At 43.7% G+C, this 18,668-nt stretch overlaps 1 protein-coding gene across 1 annotated transcript in view; it reads right to left on the bottom strand.

Moving 5' to 3' along the window:
• hydin (HYDIN axonemal central pair apparatus protein) overlaps positions 1-18,668 on the bottom strand; it is a 409,298-nt gene that overhangs the window by 114,615 nt on the left and 276,015 nt on the right. The window contains exons 33-38 of the mRNA XM_039762370.1: positions 17,675-17,869; positions 15,645-15,794; positions 14,438-14,677; positions 3,524-3,665; positions 2,101-2,244; positions 1,087-1,260 (exon numbers count right to left, since the gene is read on the bottom strand). Coding sequence (XP_039618304.1) covers positions 1,087-1,260; positions 2,101-2,244; positions 3,524-3,665; positions 14,438-14,677; positions 15,645-15,794; positions 17,675-17,869 — 1,045 coding nt within the window. The remainder of the gene's footprint in view (positions 1-1,086; positions 1,261-2,100; positions 2,245-3,523; positions 3,666-14,437; positions 14,678-15,644; positions 15,795-17,674; positions 17,870-18,668) is intronic.

Raw genomic sequence — 18,668 nt, 5'->3', positions numbered from 1 at the left:
ACGATTGACCATTTATTTAAAAGAATTCTGCTGGATCTATTTTATCAATGCCTTTGAGGATTCTGAAGACCTGAATTAAGTCCCCACACAGTCTCCCATGCTCGAGTCTGTCAGAGTGGGACATGTCCTTATGTCCTAGGATGCACTGGTTGCTCTCCTCTGCACAGCTTCATGTGCTGCTATGTCTATTGTCTTTCTTATATCATGGTGACCAGAACTGCACACAACAGTTTTAGTGCATTACACAGTCAGAGCAAAACGTCCATCGATTTATATTCAGCAGTTTAATGATATAACCTACCATTTTACTTGTATTTTTAATTCACTCTGTGCACAGATGATGAAAATCTTGTGTCAACACAAACCCCTAAAACCTTTTTAAAGGCTGCTTCCTGTAGGTCAAAGTCTCTTATCTTGTACTATAGTTGCTATAGTTCTGAAGATTGTTCAATCTTTCTGAATTATTTTTGCTCCCTCCTCAGTGTCTGCCATTTCTCCAATTTAAATATCATCTGCAAATTTTACAAATGTTCTAACTGTGTCAGAACCAATGTCATTAGTGTAAATCAGAAAAAGCAACGGTCCCAAGGAGAGACCCCTGAGAGAATCCATGAATGACCTCACTCCACGTGGAGCACTCTCCTCTCGTTTTGAAGGTTACTACTTCTGTGCAGCAGTGTTTCCCAATGCACTATATTCTTATCTTCAATACATCTTGACTTACAGTACTACAATGAAGGGTTAATTTACATTGGATACCCAAACCTTTTCACATCTTCATTTGAATTTTTTCATAAAGTGTTTAAAATAATATGGCAGAGAAATATAAAAATAGATGAGCCAGTAACAGAGACTACCATGGTGAAAATACACTGACTCATTTACGCAAGCTTTTGAGGCAGGTAGCCTTGAGCGCTTGCATATTGTAATCTTTTTATTTAGTCAATAAAAGGTGCCATTTTGCTTGACTTCTCAGTATATCCATAATAGCTGACACGGTACAACACCCTTACTACTGCAATATAAACTTCACTTTACGTTATTACTATACACCACTGCTCAAATGGTGTGATTTACACTGTTTACCTGACAGCGGACCACCATGTACAATGATGGCGATGCCTCTTCTGTTTCTCGCAGCGCTGCCTTCTAGAGAGAGGTCAACTCCCATGTGTCTGGCATTAGCTTTGGACACAGGGGTCATGTCGATTTCTCCCACCCTGTTACTAGTGCTTAAGGCTCCCATTTGTGTCTTTGTCACTGTAGAGAGGAAAACAAATAGACATTTAAATTAACAACTGAACTTTTTTTTTTTAAAAAAAGAAAGGAAAATCTTGAATAACAATAAAGGCCGATAAAAGTGCTTTTTTGAGATCTCTTAGAAGGGTGCAGGCAAAGTTCTTACTTCATATTGCATCATATTGGTGCTTTCAGTTCAGTCCCTAAATATTTATAAAATCTAAAGTAATCTAATGCAGTACTAAAGGAGTGATCCTTAAGCTTTAAAAGGAGTATTTTTAACAACGAAGCAGATGAGAATCTACCTACAAGCTACTACAATATATTTCACATACACATTGTAATATACAGTTCTTTCTAATATAATCTAATATGGCTGTTGATAAGAAACAGACAGGAGGCTGTCTGATTGTATGGACTGGATAATAAGATTATTTGAAAGGCAAGAGACTAAATAATAACTATAACCAGTGTGGGGTCAAATTTCAAACAAGTTTCAAACTCAAAAAACTCTGATCAGGAATCAAAGTTAAAAATTAGGCCCTTGGTCTAATAATCTTTCCTTGTCTAAACAATTAATGCAAAACATACTCAGGAGAGAAAAAGGGAATCTTTAATCCAAAGCTAGGAAACACATGAGAAGAAGATATCATGTGGCGGCAATGTAACATCAATGCTGACAACAGCAAGACCCTCAATTGCCTGAGAATCGGTACATAAAATAGCATGTGAAGATGCTAACAAAATAACGATAGAAACCCAAACTGATGTCAAAAACAAAGTGTGGGAAGCAAATAAACCTGAAAATATTAAAATCAACAACAGGTAGTGCTTTGAGAGAAGCTTGAGATGTCTTCTTACTTTCTCCTTCCCTCAATGCCTCATCTGTCTCTTCGGCTACAGGCTGGAATGAAGCCTGCTCTTGAGGTCCAGAAATAGTGGTAGGCTCTTGAATGGTCCCAGATTCCAGAGGAGCACCATCTTCGTTTTCATCTGTCTTGGGACCTGGTTAATAAAATTCATTAACTGCATCTTTTGTCTTTCATGACAGGGTTTCGCCACACTACATTAATTCAATAGTTTAAAATAAAGTAGTGATCTTTACTAGAGAATTAGCAGAATAGCTGCCATGTTTTGTTTAGATGCTCTTATTGCATAAGGTAAAATGGTGTTTTGCTACGAAATTTGCAAATGTATAATGCAGAGTCTGCAAAGTCTGCTCAGAAAGACCGTAACATATGCACATTTTTGATCAAACCCACCTACTTAATTAGAAATTAATCTTTGTCAGTAATAGATCTTATTTAATTTTTTTGGCTTCTTACTGTATTCATTCTGCCATGTCAGCTCAGTATTATAATTTTAGAATATTTTTCCTTTCCAAGGACATCCAAATCCTATTATGTGATATCATCTACTGTTAAATTCTGCTCTGTACTTGTAATATTTTTATTTTACTGTTATACTGTATTGAGAATTACTTGTGTTTTGTTCTGTGTATTGTATTGTACTGACCCCATTCTCTTTCACACCCACTGCACGCCCAACCTACCTGGAAAGGGGTCTCTTTGAACTGCATTTCCCAAGGTTTCTTCCATTTTTCCCCTACTAGGGTTTTTTTGGGAGTTTTTTCTTGTCTTAGAGAGTCAAGGCTGGGGGGCTGCCAAAAGGCAAAGCCTGTTAAAGCCCATTGAGGCACTTCTTGTGTGATTTTGGGCTATACAAAAATAAATTGTATTGTATTGTATTGTATTGTATATCATCCAAATGATTTTTATCCTGAAGCAGACAAGTAGTTCCCAATCTTTCACTTTTTTCTCTTCAGTTCACGTCCAAATATTTTATTAAACCAGACAGTTCATGAGGAATACATAAATGTCTAAATGGACACAAGTTAGATGAAGACCTGCTGATTCCTTTGCCATTTGAATCTTACTGCTAATAACGAGTCATTAAAAACAGTATATAAGACTAAAATAACTATTTAAGGGTGTGGAATTGTAACAAACAAGAGAAGTAAAATGAAGCATAAAAAGCAGTAAGTGTTTTAACAGCAATAATGAAGTTGAAACAAACACGTGTAGCACCTACGGTCCAACAGAACCGACTCTGTAGACCCCACGTGTAAGGGATTGCAGTGGGTCGAATTACATTTTAGAGTTTAACTGAGACAGAAATTCAATGCTGAATTCATAATTTACTGTAAATTTCAGAAATGAGTGCCGGTATGTCTTGTTCAGCGACAAGCACTTTGGATAATCTGAGTAATTCCTTCTCATTTTACCTTCTTCACGTTTGCCTCTCTCCTCCTGCCTTTTCCATTCCTCAAAGTACTCCAGTATCTCAGGAGGAAGCTTCTCCCCAGGGTTGCGTGGAGGCAGGAGAAGGATGTTCTCAGAATCATACCCTGTCAACAACTGCAGAATCTGAAAGGTAAAACACACTGAATGAAGAAGACGGACACGAGTAACAAACAGTCTCATCATTTTGAATGAGACATTTCTAGCATCGAATAGATCAGATCAGATAACAAACTATTTCAAAAACAATTAGTCAGATGATCTCCTTACGGATTTTTCCAAGGTAAGCACTACCACCCCAGGACACCAGGGGGTGCAATCACTGTCTCTCTTGTCATTTTTTATCACCCAGAGCTCAAAGAAGATGCCCATTGAGGGCGACTGACCTCTCCCTTTCCAGTCATGGAGCTATAAAGGCATTGGTATTCCTGAAAGGTGGCATCTAATTCAGAAAATAGAACTCCACACTCTGGAACTCTGACCCTGAAACCTGACTGCTCTCTAGAGCCTTTAAAACCAAAACAAATGGCAAAATTTTGCTTTTGTCTGATTATCACACTATTGAGTGTTTGTTATTTTCAGTTATTTTATTATTTCAGTAAATGGGGTGGTCCAGTTTGCCCTTCAGTATTTCCTTTTGACTCTGGTCATAAATTCATAAAACTAAATATATATAGATATATTTGCATATCTATATATATAAAATTCCATATAAAATGGAAATTACGTATGACCATGCGAAACAGAAATTACGTATGACCACAAAGCATATTATAATACAAGAACTAATCACTTCCTTTGTGGACATAATTTTTATATTGTCTTTACGAATTGTTATTATTTGTGTGAGAGTTATTTTACTGATATTGAAAAGAAGTAAACATAAACACGCCGATCTATCCCATGGAAGTGCACTCCGCGTCGCCCTCTCCCAGCCCTCCTCTTTGGACTACAGCGCTGAGCAATCCGCCACCAGGTGTGTTCTGACAGAGATGTTTTATTTATTCGTCCACATGACTGTTGCAGAAACTGCCATATTATAACTTTTTTTTTATTTGGCAGTACTTGATAATAGAAGAGATGAGGAAAACAGCTTTGTGTCTTTCTACTTTTTAACTGCGCCGAGCTGTAAACAATGTGAAGACGACACTTCCTTCAGTGGCGAGGTGTCATGAGAACAAAGTGGACGCTCGGAGGCGTGGAATGTCGGGCTGCTCGGCCGGGTTGAGAGCTTCGCAGTTTCGGGTGGTGTCCTCTCTTCTTGGACTGTTTGTGACACTTTGAGTGGCCCGTCGGCTAAAGGGAGAGTGGAAATCTTTCTAAATGAGTGTGATCGTCGCCATCGAAGCAAAACTCTCTTTGTAAATTGCGCTGCACGACTACTTACTGTCCCTTAAGGTGAGTTCAGGTCACTAAAACCCCACAACATTCAAGGTTGCTTTTGTGATGAATTCTTTTAAGAAGGTGGAGGGTTTACATCTAAGAAGATGTACCGACCTCTTCACGTTAAGTTTTTGGACTTGGGAATTGTTTGGACCTTCTGCCCGTTAACCACGGAAGGGCAGCCTCCACATTTCTCAAAATATTTTTTCTCTTAAATCACAGGCATTTAGTGCAAGTTTGTCAGGCAGAAATTTGCAGGATCGCATAGAAAATGTAATTTCTATACCACAGCGGTCGTGTACCGTCTTTCACAAGGGATCTGCTACCGAGAGGTGATCCAAACACATTTAAGCTGCTGTTAGTGCTACTTACCTGTTGTGTTATAGCGCCTTTAAAATGTACTTTACCTGAAAGCACTCTAGTACTGCTCAACGTATCTATCTAGCTAGTATAATATATAATATAACGTGCAGTGAAAACACCTAACTAGGGCATTCATAGTTTTCATTCTCTTTCTCTGTACATTAAGCATTCGTTTGCTCAGAGGTTGATGCGCTTGCTGTTTCCTGAGCAGCTCTTCTTTTCTCCACCCCAGTGGCCCACTTCTCTTCTTTCATTGGCAACTTTTTGCGTTAAAACTGATTAAGTCAGCTTTTTGTGTTGAAATTACTCAGTATGTTTTAAGTTTTCACATAAGCTGGCACTTAAGTCTTCAATCCACCTCAAGAAAGAGGTAGGGGAAGTGATGGCGAAGATGGAAGAGATGAGAGTCTCTAAGAGAGTTGATTCTACATTCTACAAATAAAAAAGGAATAACCTTGGAGGTCAATCATCACTCTGAAAGCGGATAGTAGACGTCACGTAGTATATGTGTACCAAATTTCAGGTCAATAGGAGAAACAGTTTGCGAGCTAAAGGTGATTTAAAATCCTGGACAGACAAATGAACAGCCAATACCTCCAATGGGCCACGATAGGGCAGCCGCCCTGGTCTGAATGGTGGCCACAGGAATAGAGCCAGGAAGCTCATCTCTGTTGGGGCCAGTGGCAACCGCAAGGGGGCACCCAGAGGATTAAGGAGTCCTGGAATACAGCACTTCCGCTGTCGGAAGTAATTACAGGTACACCTGGAGTGCTTCCGGGTGCTCATACGGCACTTCTGCCACAGCAGGAAGTGCCGTCAGAAGACTATTAGGAAGCACCTGGAGCACATCCAGGGCACTATAAAGGGGGCCGCCTCACTTCATTAGGGGAGCCGGAGTCAGGAGGAGTTAGAGAGACCTTGCATGAAGAGGAGTGAAGGCGGCAGAAGAAATAAAGAGAAGGAAAAGGACTGTGAGCTGGATAGTGATTTGTGGTCTGTATTGGTTGGGAAGGTGCTGACGGAAAGGTGTCTGTCTGTGTCCCAGGGTTCATCTTCCACTATATATATATATATATATATATATATATATATATATATATATATATATATATATATATATATATATATATATATATATATACTAGCAGAATACCCGACTTCGCAGCAGAGAAGTAGTGTGTTAAAGAAGCTATGAAAAAGAAAAGGAAAACTTTTTAAAATAACGTAACATGATTGTTAATGTAATTGTTTTGTCATTGATATGAGTGTTGTTCTCTTATCTATATCTATATATATATATCTATCTATATATCTATCTATATCTATATATATATATATCTATATCTATACTGTATATTATATATATATATCTATATATTATATATATAGCAAAATACCTGCGCCTCGCAGCAGCGAAGTACTGCATTCAAATTTTTATTAAGAAGAAAATAATTATTTGTTAAGGATCTCTTTGTATACCATGTTGTCAGTTCGGCCCTCCAGTTGTAACATGACCAAGCTGTGTGCTGAGCTTACTCTTTAATCTGTTTCAGTTTCATGGTTTGTTTCAATTACGACAGTATTTGCATGATTTGTTGTGCTGAAGTGACATTCGGCATCTGTCAAGCGTTGTAAGTATACAAACGGTTTCATCGATAAAATCACATCCAGCTTTTGAGAGTTTAAACATTCATAAACATCAAAGTGTCCACTACTGAAATCGTCACCTGTGAATCTAAGATGTTTAAGAGGCATTGGCGGTTGTCGAAAGGTGTAAAATATTTGGTCATTTCGGTACACTTGAAAGTGACAACCGAACAATTCAGAGGCAGCCATCAACTCACATGCAGAACCATAGGTGAAGGGCTTAAGCATTTCACTCTTCTAGTGCTTCTGTGTAGTATAATTATCTCCTGTACCGTCATCAGTCCACACCTTGAACCTGTCCCAGTCATTCAATACATAAGACACAATGTTCCTCCGGATATCAAGAGTGAGCCTGATATGGCCGTGCAATATGTAACAAAGAGAATGGAAAAGGGAGGTGCCATCTCCGGGCATTGAAACCACTCGGTAAGGGACAGTTCATTGATAGTGATCACCTCGATAGACATAGTAATGGGGGTTGGAATGATAAAGGAAATGGGTACCTGAGAAATGTAAAGTAAGTGTAAAATACCTATACAATAACTACAATTGTAATAAACAAACAATAAAACAGCGGAGAAGCCGTGGTTTAAACAAAAAGGCTGTAGTTATCAGTAGAGAGACGTGAAACCCGTGCCAAGCAAGGAAGGGAATGTAGAGACCGGAGCGACGGATGGTCTTATATAGGCAGGCAGCCAACAACGTGGGAGGCGTTGGGAAGGGGGACCCAACGCCACCTCACACGGTGGCCGAGCTGCAGGCTATGGACGTATATATGTACGTAAGTTGGGAACCCGTGTACCAAATTTCTTGAAGATGGGCCCATAAGTAACAAAGACTGTTGAAAAGTTCAATATGGTGGCCAACAGTGGCATCATACCACCGAAATAAGTACGTACATTGGTTTCGGTTAGTGCAGGGAAGCCGCCTACCAAATTTCGAGAAGATGGGGCCATAAATAAGAAAGTGTAACATGGCGGACGTTGTTGACTGTTATGACCATTACGCGTAGAATTTCGAAATGAAACCTGCTTAACTTTTGTAAGTAAGCTGTAAGGAATGAGCCTGCAAAATTTCAGCCTTCTACCTACACGGGAAGTTGGAGAATTAGTGACGTTGGAAAGTTCAATATGGCGGCTGACAGTGGCGTCATACCACCAAAATAAGTATGTACATTGGTTTCGGTTAGTGCAGGAAAGCCGCCTACCAAATTTCGTGAAGATGGGGCCATGAATAAGAAAGTTCAATATGGCGGACGTTGTTGACCGTTATGACCGTTATGTTTAGAATTTCGAAATGAAACCTGCTTAACTTTTGTAAGTAAGCTGTAAGGAATGGGCCTGCCAAATTTCAGCCTTTTACCTACACAGGAAGTTGGAGATTTAGTGACGTTGGAAAGTTCAATATGGCGGCTGACAGTGGCATCATACCATCGAAAAAAGTAAGTACATCGGGTTCGGGTACCAAATTTCGGGAAGATGGGGCCATAAATAAGAAAGTTCAACATGGCGGACGTTGTCGACCATTATCGACCGTTATGACCGTTACGTGTAGAATTTCGAAATGAAACCTGCTTAACTTTTGTAAGTAAGCTGTAAGGAATAAGCCTGCCAAATTTCAGCTTTCTACCTACATGGGAAGTTGGAGAATTAGTGATGAGTCAGTGAGTCAGTCAGTCAGTGAGGGCTTTTATTAGTATATATATATATATATATATTGTCACGCACGCGCGAGTAGGAGACCGCGGACGGATTCGAAAACGTCTGGGAAAACATTCGCCGGCAGGGAATGGCGGGGTATTAACTTTCTCCCTCTGCTTCCTTCTAGGAAAAAAGACCTCCCTCCTCCGTAGTCGGGTTTGACCGCAGTGCGGCACTTCCGCCCTTCCTCCGCCATCTTGCCCTGACGTCATCCTTCCCATCCTCCCTCACGGACCTTCCCAGCATCCCTCCACTTCCGGCTCCTCCCCAATAAAATGGCCGCGACGCCAGGACTCGGCGTCGCGTTATGAACTGTTATAAACTGTTTATGATTTTGACCTGCAATTTTTTCCTTTGTTATAGAATATACGGGGCCGGAAACCCCAACACTTTATACTGTCTCGAGTCATCGTTTACATCTGGCGTAGTCGGCAGGATTTGGAGATCCCGGAAAAATGACGGAGGGACAGGACCTAAACACCGTGCTGCAAAACATTGACGCCCGACTCCAGGCTCTGCAGCAGGCGCAAGCCGCCACTACCATGGAGCTGGAAGCCACGAAGGCCAGGCTGACAGAGGCCCAGCGTGTAAGGCCAGACCCACCCAAGCAGGCGCCTCCTCCTTTGGTCCCGATGGGTGCTTCTGAGGACGTCGAGGCCTACCTGGGTGTTTTGAACGGACGGCCACCCGAACGCGAGTGGCAGCGGGCGAGTGGGCGTCCATATTGGCGCCCTATCTGAAGGGACGCTGGGCCTATTATGACCTCCTGAGGAGGAGGCCGCCAATTACGACCTCCTCAAACCGGAAATATTGGCACGCTACGGCATCACCCCGGGCCAGCAGGCGGCTGAATGGCGGAACTGGGTCTTTGACCCCGAAAAGCCTGCCCGCGCCCAGGCGTTCGAGTTCTGGGGTAAGATGGGGCGCTGGCTACAGCCAGAAGGACCCCAAGCTCGGAGAGTGGTGGAGCAGGTGGCCTGTGAAGGCCTGGTCAACTCGTTACCCAGTTCCCTCGCCCAGCAGGTCCGGGGACACGCTTACAAGGATATGCCAGGCCTCCTGGAGGTCCTGGAGCGTCAACTGGCGGTCCTCCGACTCGGCGGGTCAGAAAGGCCTGCTCGCGGGAACCGACAGGGACGGGCGGCCACCCCCGAGCCCTCTCGGCGTGCTGCGGAAGCCCCACCGAAAACCAGAGAGAAGCCGGGTCCGCCGCTGTTACAAGTGTGGCGAGACCGGCCACCTGCTGCCAACCTGCCCCACAACATCTCTCAGAGCCCATGGATTGCACCTGGACGCCGCCGGAGAGGTACTGTACCCGCCGCATCCCTTGGCGAGTCCAACACGGGAGTGGTGTTGTTAAATGGGCACGCCGTGGTAGCTTTGTTTGATTCCGCAGCAACATTACCATTGTAGCTCGCCGCTTTGTCTTGCCGCGACAGTGGATAAGCCAACGCTTGTTGGTCACTTGTGTGCATGGGGGACTAGGTCATATCGCTCCGCTGCTGTTATCTCACCTGGGGGGAACCCACTCAAATGACGGTCGCAGTGCTACCGGAACCCCCCCTTCCCAGTGATTTTGGGACAGGACTGGTCAAAAAGAATCAGCGGTAAGACCCCCACCGCTCCCGGGCCTTGTTGGATCTTGTTATGAGGGGCAGTGGCACCCTCCCGCGGTCTCCACGCCGTGCACAAGGGCAGGCCCTAATGGCGCTGGTGCCTCGGGGGACCTTTCCGTGGCTACGGACCCGACCGGAAGATTCCGCCGGGAAGGGACTAGCCATGGAACTCTTCCCGGCCCAGGCCACAAGACCCTCTCGGAGGGCTGGACCATCAATTCCGGTCCACGCCTGCCTCCTTTAAGAGGGAGCAGTGGAATGATGACTCCCGCGCCGCCCGAATGCTGTCGTTCTGCCTAACAGCGCACAAGCGGATGGTTCCACACCGCGTGAGCCCTTCTTTGTCCTTGAGAACGATCTGTTGTACCGAGTGGCAACCCATGAGGGCGAGGTGCGGAAGTTGCTGCTAATTCCGCGTACCTTCCGGCGGGAGGTATGCGAGTTGGCGCACGCTCACCTCTTAGGCCCACCTCGGGGCCAAAAACACTAGAGAGGATTAAGCTCGATTTTACTGGCCGGGATCAATGAGGAGGTCCGGCGCTTCTGTCAGTCATGTCCGACTGCCAGATACGCCAGATTCCTAGAAAGGACCGTGCTCCCCTCGTCCCTATACCCCTCATCGATGTTCCCTTTGAAAGAATAGGGGTCGACTTGGTAGGCCCCTTAGAGCCCTCTAACCGTGGCCACAAGTATATCCTAGTCATGGTGGATTATGCTACCCGGTACCCAGAGGCGGTTCCCCTGTGCTCCGCTAATTCTAAAAGCATCGCACGGGAATTAGTTAACGTGTTTTCCCGAGTAGGCATACCCAAAGAAGTCCTCACGGACCAGGGTACGCCCTTCACTTCGGATACGTTCAGGGAGGTAGCCAAATTACTGCAGATAAAGCACCTGAAAGCGTCTGTCTATCACCCGCAAACGGACGGGTTGGTGGAACGATTTAATCAGACGCTTAAACAGATGCTCCGCAAGGTGGTCAGCGCGACGGCAGGAACTGGGATCAGCTCCTCCCGCTCGTGCTTTTGCCTATCGGGAGGTACCTCAGGCCTCTACGGGCTTCTCCCGTTTGAATTGTTGTATGGACGGCAACCCAGAGGAATCCTCGACATCCTAAAAGAGGGCTGGGAGGCTGAGGCCCTTCCCTCCTCCAATATTTTAGAGTACGTCGCGCAACTGCGCGATCGACTCACAAAAATCAGGCCCCTCCTAAAAGAACACGTGACTCGTGCGCAAGCAGCGCAGGCCCGGTGTTACAACCGCAACTCCGTCCTCAGGGAGTTCCGCCCAGGGGACCGGGTTATGGTTCTCATCTCTACCTCCCACTCTAAGCTGCTCGCCACTGGCAAGGGCCTTACGAGGTTAAGGAGAGAAAAGGACTCGTCGACTATTTGGTGAAACAGCCCAATCGTCGACCGAGTGAGAGGATCTATCATATTAACCTGTTGAAACCTTGGAAGGATAGGGAGGAGCTGCCCGGCTCCCATAGGTCACTCTCCCTTTTCTCAAGCTCGACTGCCCTCAACCTCGGCTAAGAGCTGACACCCAAGCAGCGGCAGGAGTTAATCCAAACACTCCGAGCCATCCCGGGTGGTAGCGAATCACCCGGCGGGACCTCGCTGATTTCCCACGATATAGTTACGGACCCCGGGGTAATCGTCCGGAGAGGCCCTATAGGCTCCCGGAGGCAAAACGCGCAGAGGTTGAACTGGAGGTGCAACGTATGTTGGACATGGACATCATTGAGGAGAGCCATAGTCCCTGGTCCAGCCCTGTTGTCCTCGTATCCAAGCCGGACGGCTCCTGGAGGTTCTGTAACGACTTTAGACGTCTGAATCAGGTCTCCAAGTTTGATGCCTACCCGATGCCCCGCATTGACGACCTTCTGGAACGGCTGGGCACGGCTCGGTATTTGACCACCCTTGACATGACAAAGGGGTATTGGCAAATTCCCTTAACGGCATCCGCAAAAGAAAAAACAGCCTTTAGCACCCCTAGCGGCACTGGCAATACAAGGTCCTCCCATTTGGGCTGCACGGGGCACCGGCCACCTTCCAACGTCTGGTGGACAGCGTGTTGAAGCCCCACCAGTCCTATAGTGCCGCCTACCTGGATGACGTCGTCATCTATTCCGCACCTGGGAGGAGCATCTATTGCAGGTTGCAGCTGTCCTCAGAACACTGGCTAAAGCCGGCCTCCGCATAAACCCCCGAAAATGTTTCTTTGGCTTAAAGGAGGCCAAGTATTTAGGCTACCTGGTGGGACAAGGACGGTGCGCCACAGGGCTCCAAAGTGAAAGACATCTTAGAATGGCCCGTCCGAATACCAAGAAGCAGGTGCAGGCTTTCTTGGGGCTTGCTGGGTACTACCGCCGGTTTGTTCCCGCTTCTCGAAAGAGCAGCACCCTTGACCAACCTGACAAAGAGAGGCGCTCCCCTAAACGTAGTGTGGACCGACAAGGCAGAACACGCGCTCAGTGACTTTAAAAGGGCCCTAACGCCGGCACCGGTATTGCGGACGCCTGATTTTGGGCTCCCGCTTATCCTCCAGACCGACGCCGGACACAGGCCTGGGTGCCGTGCTGAGCCAAAGCGCTGATGGTGTTGAACACCCTGTGATGTACCTTAGCCGGAAACTGATGGACCGGGAGACTCGGTATGCGGCGGTGGAGAGGGAGGCCTTGGCCATTAAGTGGGCAGTGACCCACCTCCGATATTACCTACTGGGTCGCGAATTCACTCTGGTGACAGATCACGCTGCGCTTCAGTGGATGTCCCTACACAAAGAGTCGAACCCGCGAGTCACTAGGTGGTTTCTGGACCTACAGCCGTATAAGTTCACTGTCACTTATCGGCGGGGTACCCTTCAGGCCAACGCCGATGCCCTCTCCCGTATTCACGACCTCTCGGTTAGGTCCGCCCGACCTGACGGTCCTGGGCTAAGGGGGATCGTGTCACGCACGCGCGAGTAGGAGACCGCGGACGGATTCGAAAACGCCTGGGAAAACATTCGCCGGCAGGGAATGGCGGGTATTAACTTTCTCCCTCTGCTTCCTTCTAGGAAAAAAGACCTCCCTCCTCCGTAGTCGGGTTTGACCGCAGTGCGGCACTTCCGCCCTTCCTCCGCCATCTTGCCCTGACGTCATCCTTCCCATCCTCCCTCACGGACCTTCCCAGCATCCCTCCACTTCCGGCTCCTCCTCAATAAAATGGCCGCGACGCCAGGACTCGGCGTCGCGTTATGAACTGTTATAAACTGTTTATGATTTTGACCTGCAATTTTTTCCTTTGTTATAGAATATACGGGGCCGGAAACCCCAACACTTTATACTGTCTCGAGTCATCGTTTACAATATATATATATATATGCACATATATATACTAGCTGTGTAAGCAGGTCCCAGAAACTATTGAAATCGTCAGAAAAAAAATTAAAATGTACAGATGTCAGTAATTGAAAGGAACTACTCTGGGCATCTGTCTCCTAGGAGGTTTTGTTTGTGACGTCGTGCTTGCATCGTTTGTGTATTAGCAGCTAAGTGACTTTGTCTTTCTTCGGAGGATTTGTTTTGCTGACATGTTCGCCTTGCTTGTGTATTTGCGGCAGGAGGAAAAGTAAAACAGATACCGGACTCCACCTCTCACCTCCGGGCTAGACAGACACACACACTTCCACGTGTAGACATTTATATATAAGATACAGAGATTGTGAGAGAGTGAGCACTATTATTTGAAAAAAGAATTACCAGGCTGATAGTGTAATCTCCTCTTCAAGCATAATATGTGACCCTGAACAAGAAGAAAACTAACATGCATGTGCTTCAACTTTAAAAAAATACAAATGTATACAGTAGTACTCTGGGTCTGCACATGTGAAGTAACTAAATGTTTAAATAGAAATGTTTGATATAGATTAAAGGTTGATTTCCATTAGCATTCTATTCAAAGGAGACAGATTTTAACAATTTATTTTACAGCAATGCAGTGTTTCTATTTAGCAAAGGTTTTGTAGCTAAATATCTCTTTAAATGAAATCTTTTACCCTTTATACATTTTAAAACCTTCTCAAGAGGACTTGTGTGAGTGTGAGTTTGTCTGACTAGGCCTTGCAATGGGCAGGAACACGGTTCAGGGCTGATTCCTGCTTTGCATTTGAGGGTAGATACAGTATTTTGAAATGAAGACTGGATCACCTTCTCTTCTTCCAGGTATTGCTTGTCAAACTCCAATGAGTAGAATTCAATAGGAAAGGCACAAGGATTCTTGACTGTCACCTCCAGCTCATCTCCATAGGTGTATGGCAGGACCGGCCCAAACTGCAGCACAGAAGGACTGAAATCCAACTGTGGTTCCTGGCCATTCCCTTGAAGCAACAGCATCAAGCGATTACTGCTCTGTGAGATGCACACCACTAGAGATTCATTGAAGAGTTTCTGTGTGGAAGAATACATAAAAGAGTAAGCATGCCATTTTCACAAAGCTGTCTTCAAATTAGAAATCCAAAGGAGGAATTAAAGATCCTGAACATGAATGAAGAGCCTTCAGTTAACATTCACCTAATCTCATCCAGTAGCTCCCGTAAATAAACAGTCATGACAAAACCGTCAATGTTAAATTAACTTTTATCATGTTAAGCTGAACGTTATGAGTTGACCACTAGTGTTGCATTATACCAAACCCCAGACACAACCTCACCAACACAAGTCCCGGTATAAATAAAAGGTTTATTAGCACAAATACTTTGACATAAACACAAGGACAATACTCCTCTTCTTTTCTTTCTCCTTCCGTTCCTTCAGGCGAGCTTTGTCCTCTTTCTCTGGACTCCAACTCGCCTGGATGAGGTTGAACGGCTGCTTTCATGTTGGACCCAGGAGTACTTCCAATGGTAGGACACAGCTCATTGAAAGCACTTCCAGGTCAAAGAGAAGACCCTACAAAGTAGGGATTACTAATCCTGGCAGCTCCCCCTGGCAACCTCCATGGATCCCAAAAGGACTACAGCTCCCAGCATGCCCTGCGGGTGTCCCTGGGGGAATTCTATCCCAGGGATGCTGCTACCTAAAATACTGGGGGAGCATGTAATCCTGACAGGTTGTCTCCCCCTGTCCTTGCATAACACTGGCCTCCCAGCCTGCTATTGTACCTTGCACTGCCCATGTGTGCCGTCCATCACAGAGTGTATGTTGACTTTAAAGGTTAACACTACTGATTCTACTGTGTACACATCCTATGAGCATCTGAAAGAGCACAATGTACTGTCCGCATTTATTATTTTTAACACACAGCTACTGACTACATTTTAAATACTCATAACTCAAGTACATAACTATAACACATTTTTCACTTAATAATACGCATAATGAAAATAAAAAGTCAAGAACAAAACTGGTCAAGTACCTCTTCTGTTGGGCTGAATTTAACTTGAACATTGACACGTTCTCCTGGTTGAAGTGTCCCAGAAGAGGGGATCATCTCAAACACTTGTGGTTTCGATTTGATTTTGTTTTTACCTTTGCGTCGTAAATAAGAAGGAATGTGTTTGTCAACCTAATGAGGAAACAGAAGATAGAAATATGACCTGCAACACAACATAAAAGCATAGCGAGGCAGCATAGGAGCAACACTAACAGGATGATTACATATAAAAATTCATGAGATGTTAAGATTTTGGGAGATCACAAGGGTATGGTATAATCCAAATGATCAAAATCACAATAACCACCAACTTAAAATAATAAAACACGCTGAAGCATGACAGTCTTCTGAAGTTGCTTGACACAGTCTATAAAATCTACAATAAAGCACAGAGTAAGAGAAAGTTTGCATTGCTCAAAATAAGTTGATAGACTCAATAATTAGACAACTCCTGTTTTGTTTCTTATTGCCTTTTTACTTTATGTTTCTGTCACCTTATTAAAAGAAAATCTATGAGAAAGTATTGGATAACAGAGTACGGCAGACAAGAATAGAGCTTTAATTTTTCCCAAAGGAGAGTGAATAAAAAGAAAATCTTCAAACAAGCAATGCAAAGGATATAAACAAACCAGAAATTCTACACATGGCGTAACATTTACTGTAGTTGTTTTCAGGGACTTAAAAAAATAATCTGTTAAATTCATCAAAGGTAGAGACATTATACTTTTGTTTATTAAATATTTTGGTAACAATCAGTCATATTCAAAAATAACAGTGATAAGAGAATGTAACCATGTGTACTATTAGAATTAGTACCTAAGTTACGTGTTTTTTTACAATATCGTGTAATAAAAACCAAGCTCATCTAGGCTTGTGGTGCCTGAAATTGCTTTCACATGACAGCAGCGTCCAACTGAAGTATAAAGCTGCTCTGAATCTTAGATGTTGGTGGTGAAGGCTCCGTAAATTGTATTTTTTTTTAATGAAGTTGAAATCTACTTTGAATTCCACCTGCACTCATGCAAACATTTGACGCAACAGTGTTGCCATTTAAATAATTTGTATATGGGATCTCTTTTGGCATTGGGGCAGCCGTCTGAAATCAAAAAGAAGAAAACATACAAATTGAAATGACTTCTCTCGCGGTAAATTTCAAGGAGTAAATGAATCAATAATTGAGTTTGCACAGAGTGTTTCTCTATTACAAGGCAGGCGATGGAGGGGGTAATTGAAATTTCAGGCATTTGTGTAGTGCCTTGTTTGAGACATTGCAATACAAATTGAACTTTCCCGACACATTTCTGTCAGCAATAAGTGTACCAAGTATCATTTTATGTAAGCACACTGAAAAAAAATACAACTGATCATACAGACTGCAGTGGAACTGAAAGGTGTGTATCCCTTCAGTGAGCAAATGATGAACCCGCTTCTGCTTCTGCCAGTTCAGAATGATTCAGAATGCATAATTTACTAAATATAATATAGCAGAAACAGCTCTCATATATATTTACTATATATAACTTGTTCACTATTATGTAACTAGACCTTAACCTAACCTTCTTCGGGTCTTCATAACACTTAAAAAATATCAGTAAAGTGTTTATTTGTCTCTGCAATGTGGGCTACTAACAAAACTTTACTTTGGAGTGATCTGAGGTGGCCTAACTGAGATACATTTCTCTAGATACTCCATATTAAGTACAAGACCTTCACATTAACAAGTCATTTTGGCCAGCCTGTTAATATGCTACACTGCACAGAGATGTTTTATAAATGATGTTTTATAAGTGATAAGGAGACCAAAGAAATCCTTTGTTAAGGTCTTATTATACTGTATAAGAATAAATGAGTAACAGATGCATTTTTGCAGTACTCAAAGTAAAATGTTGCCCACATTTTATTCAAAATAAAAAGCTACAGTACAACTTAAAATTTTTGTACATTTAATGTCAACCATTATACTATATTTCTTATGGAAAATCTGTGGAAGTAAGAAATAGAAGATTCTTTACCACTTTTTTCTTCTTTACCCCCTCAGCCACTGCCCACTCACACGTCACGTGCAGATGGTTGTAGAGCTGGATGGTCTTCACTTGGCACTGTCCACACAGGATGGAATCAAACTCAAGCATGTCAGCGGAGAGTGTGAGGGAGGGCATGGTGACGACAGCGTGCAAGCGGACCTGGAAGACCGGCCCTCCCACCACCTGCAAGCCAAAGCACAAGCAATGGTCATTGACTGTTATTCATTGTTGACAGAAGCAGACGTCTTTCCTGTGACAGCTGAATTTATGGCACCATACTAATTAAGTGAACAGCAAATCATTAACTTCTTTGTTACCATGTAGTAATTAACACAAAGCACTAAGATTTTATTTTGGACTTTTATCTTGTAAACATTTTCAAATTATAAGAAGCTTTTTTGGAAAACACATTCTGCATATTTTTCCAAACTGGAGATAAACTGATTCAGCCAAGGCCTTTCTATTGTCTGTGGTTTTGCCCAACTGTAAGTTGAGATTTGTCAAGCAGCACTTCATTTTAACATCAGCTGCCTCTCTGATGAGACAAAAGAAAGTGACAGAAGAGGTCTGTGGAAACTTCTCCTAAATAGAACTCTCTGCCTGGATATGGTGAGATCTGTGGCTTAAAGAATGAATTACTCAGCTGTAATGGGATCACACAAATAACCTTGATGGAGCCATTCTCGTTCTAGTGATCGCACTGAGGGTAGTTGCAGTGAAAATCTTGCTCATCTATTCATGAGCATAACTAATTAAACATGTGTACTGAAAATGAAAAGTTCAGAAAATCTGCCTGATCCTCCTCTTGCCCAATAGAAGCACCCAATGGACGTAACCGGAAGTCATCATGTATTGGTGAACTTGTATCTGAGAGTGATGGAGCTCTTCTAGAGAAGCACTGAAATTCACTGACATTCAATTTATATTCAGTTAATGGCACAGACTATTTTGTTTTCCTTTGTTCATTTTGACACCCATATTA

This window comes from Polypterus senegalus, chromosome 9 (assembly GCF_016835505.1).
Source record: "Polypterus senegalus isolate Bchr_013 chromosome 9, ASM1683550v1, whole genome shotgun sequence".
NCBI classification, from domain to species: domain Eukaryota; kingdom Metazoa; phylum Chordata; class Cladistia; order Polypteriformes; family Polypteridae; genus Polypterus; species Polypterus senegalus.
Note: the sequence above shows the minus strand (reverse complement) of the source record. Positions and strands in the feature narration are given on the sequence as shown.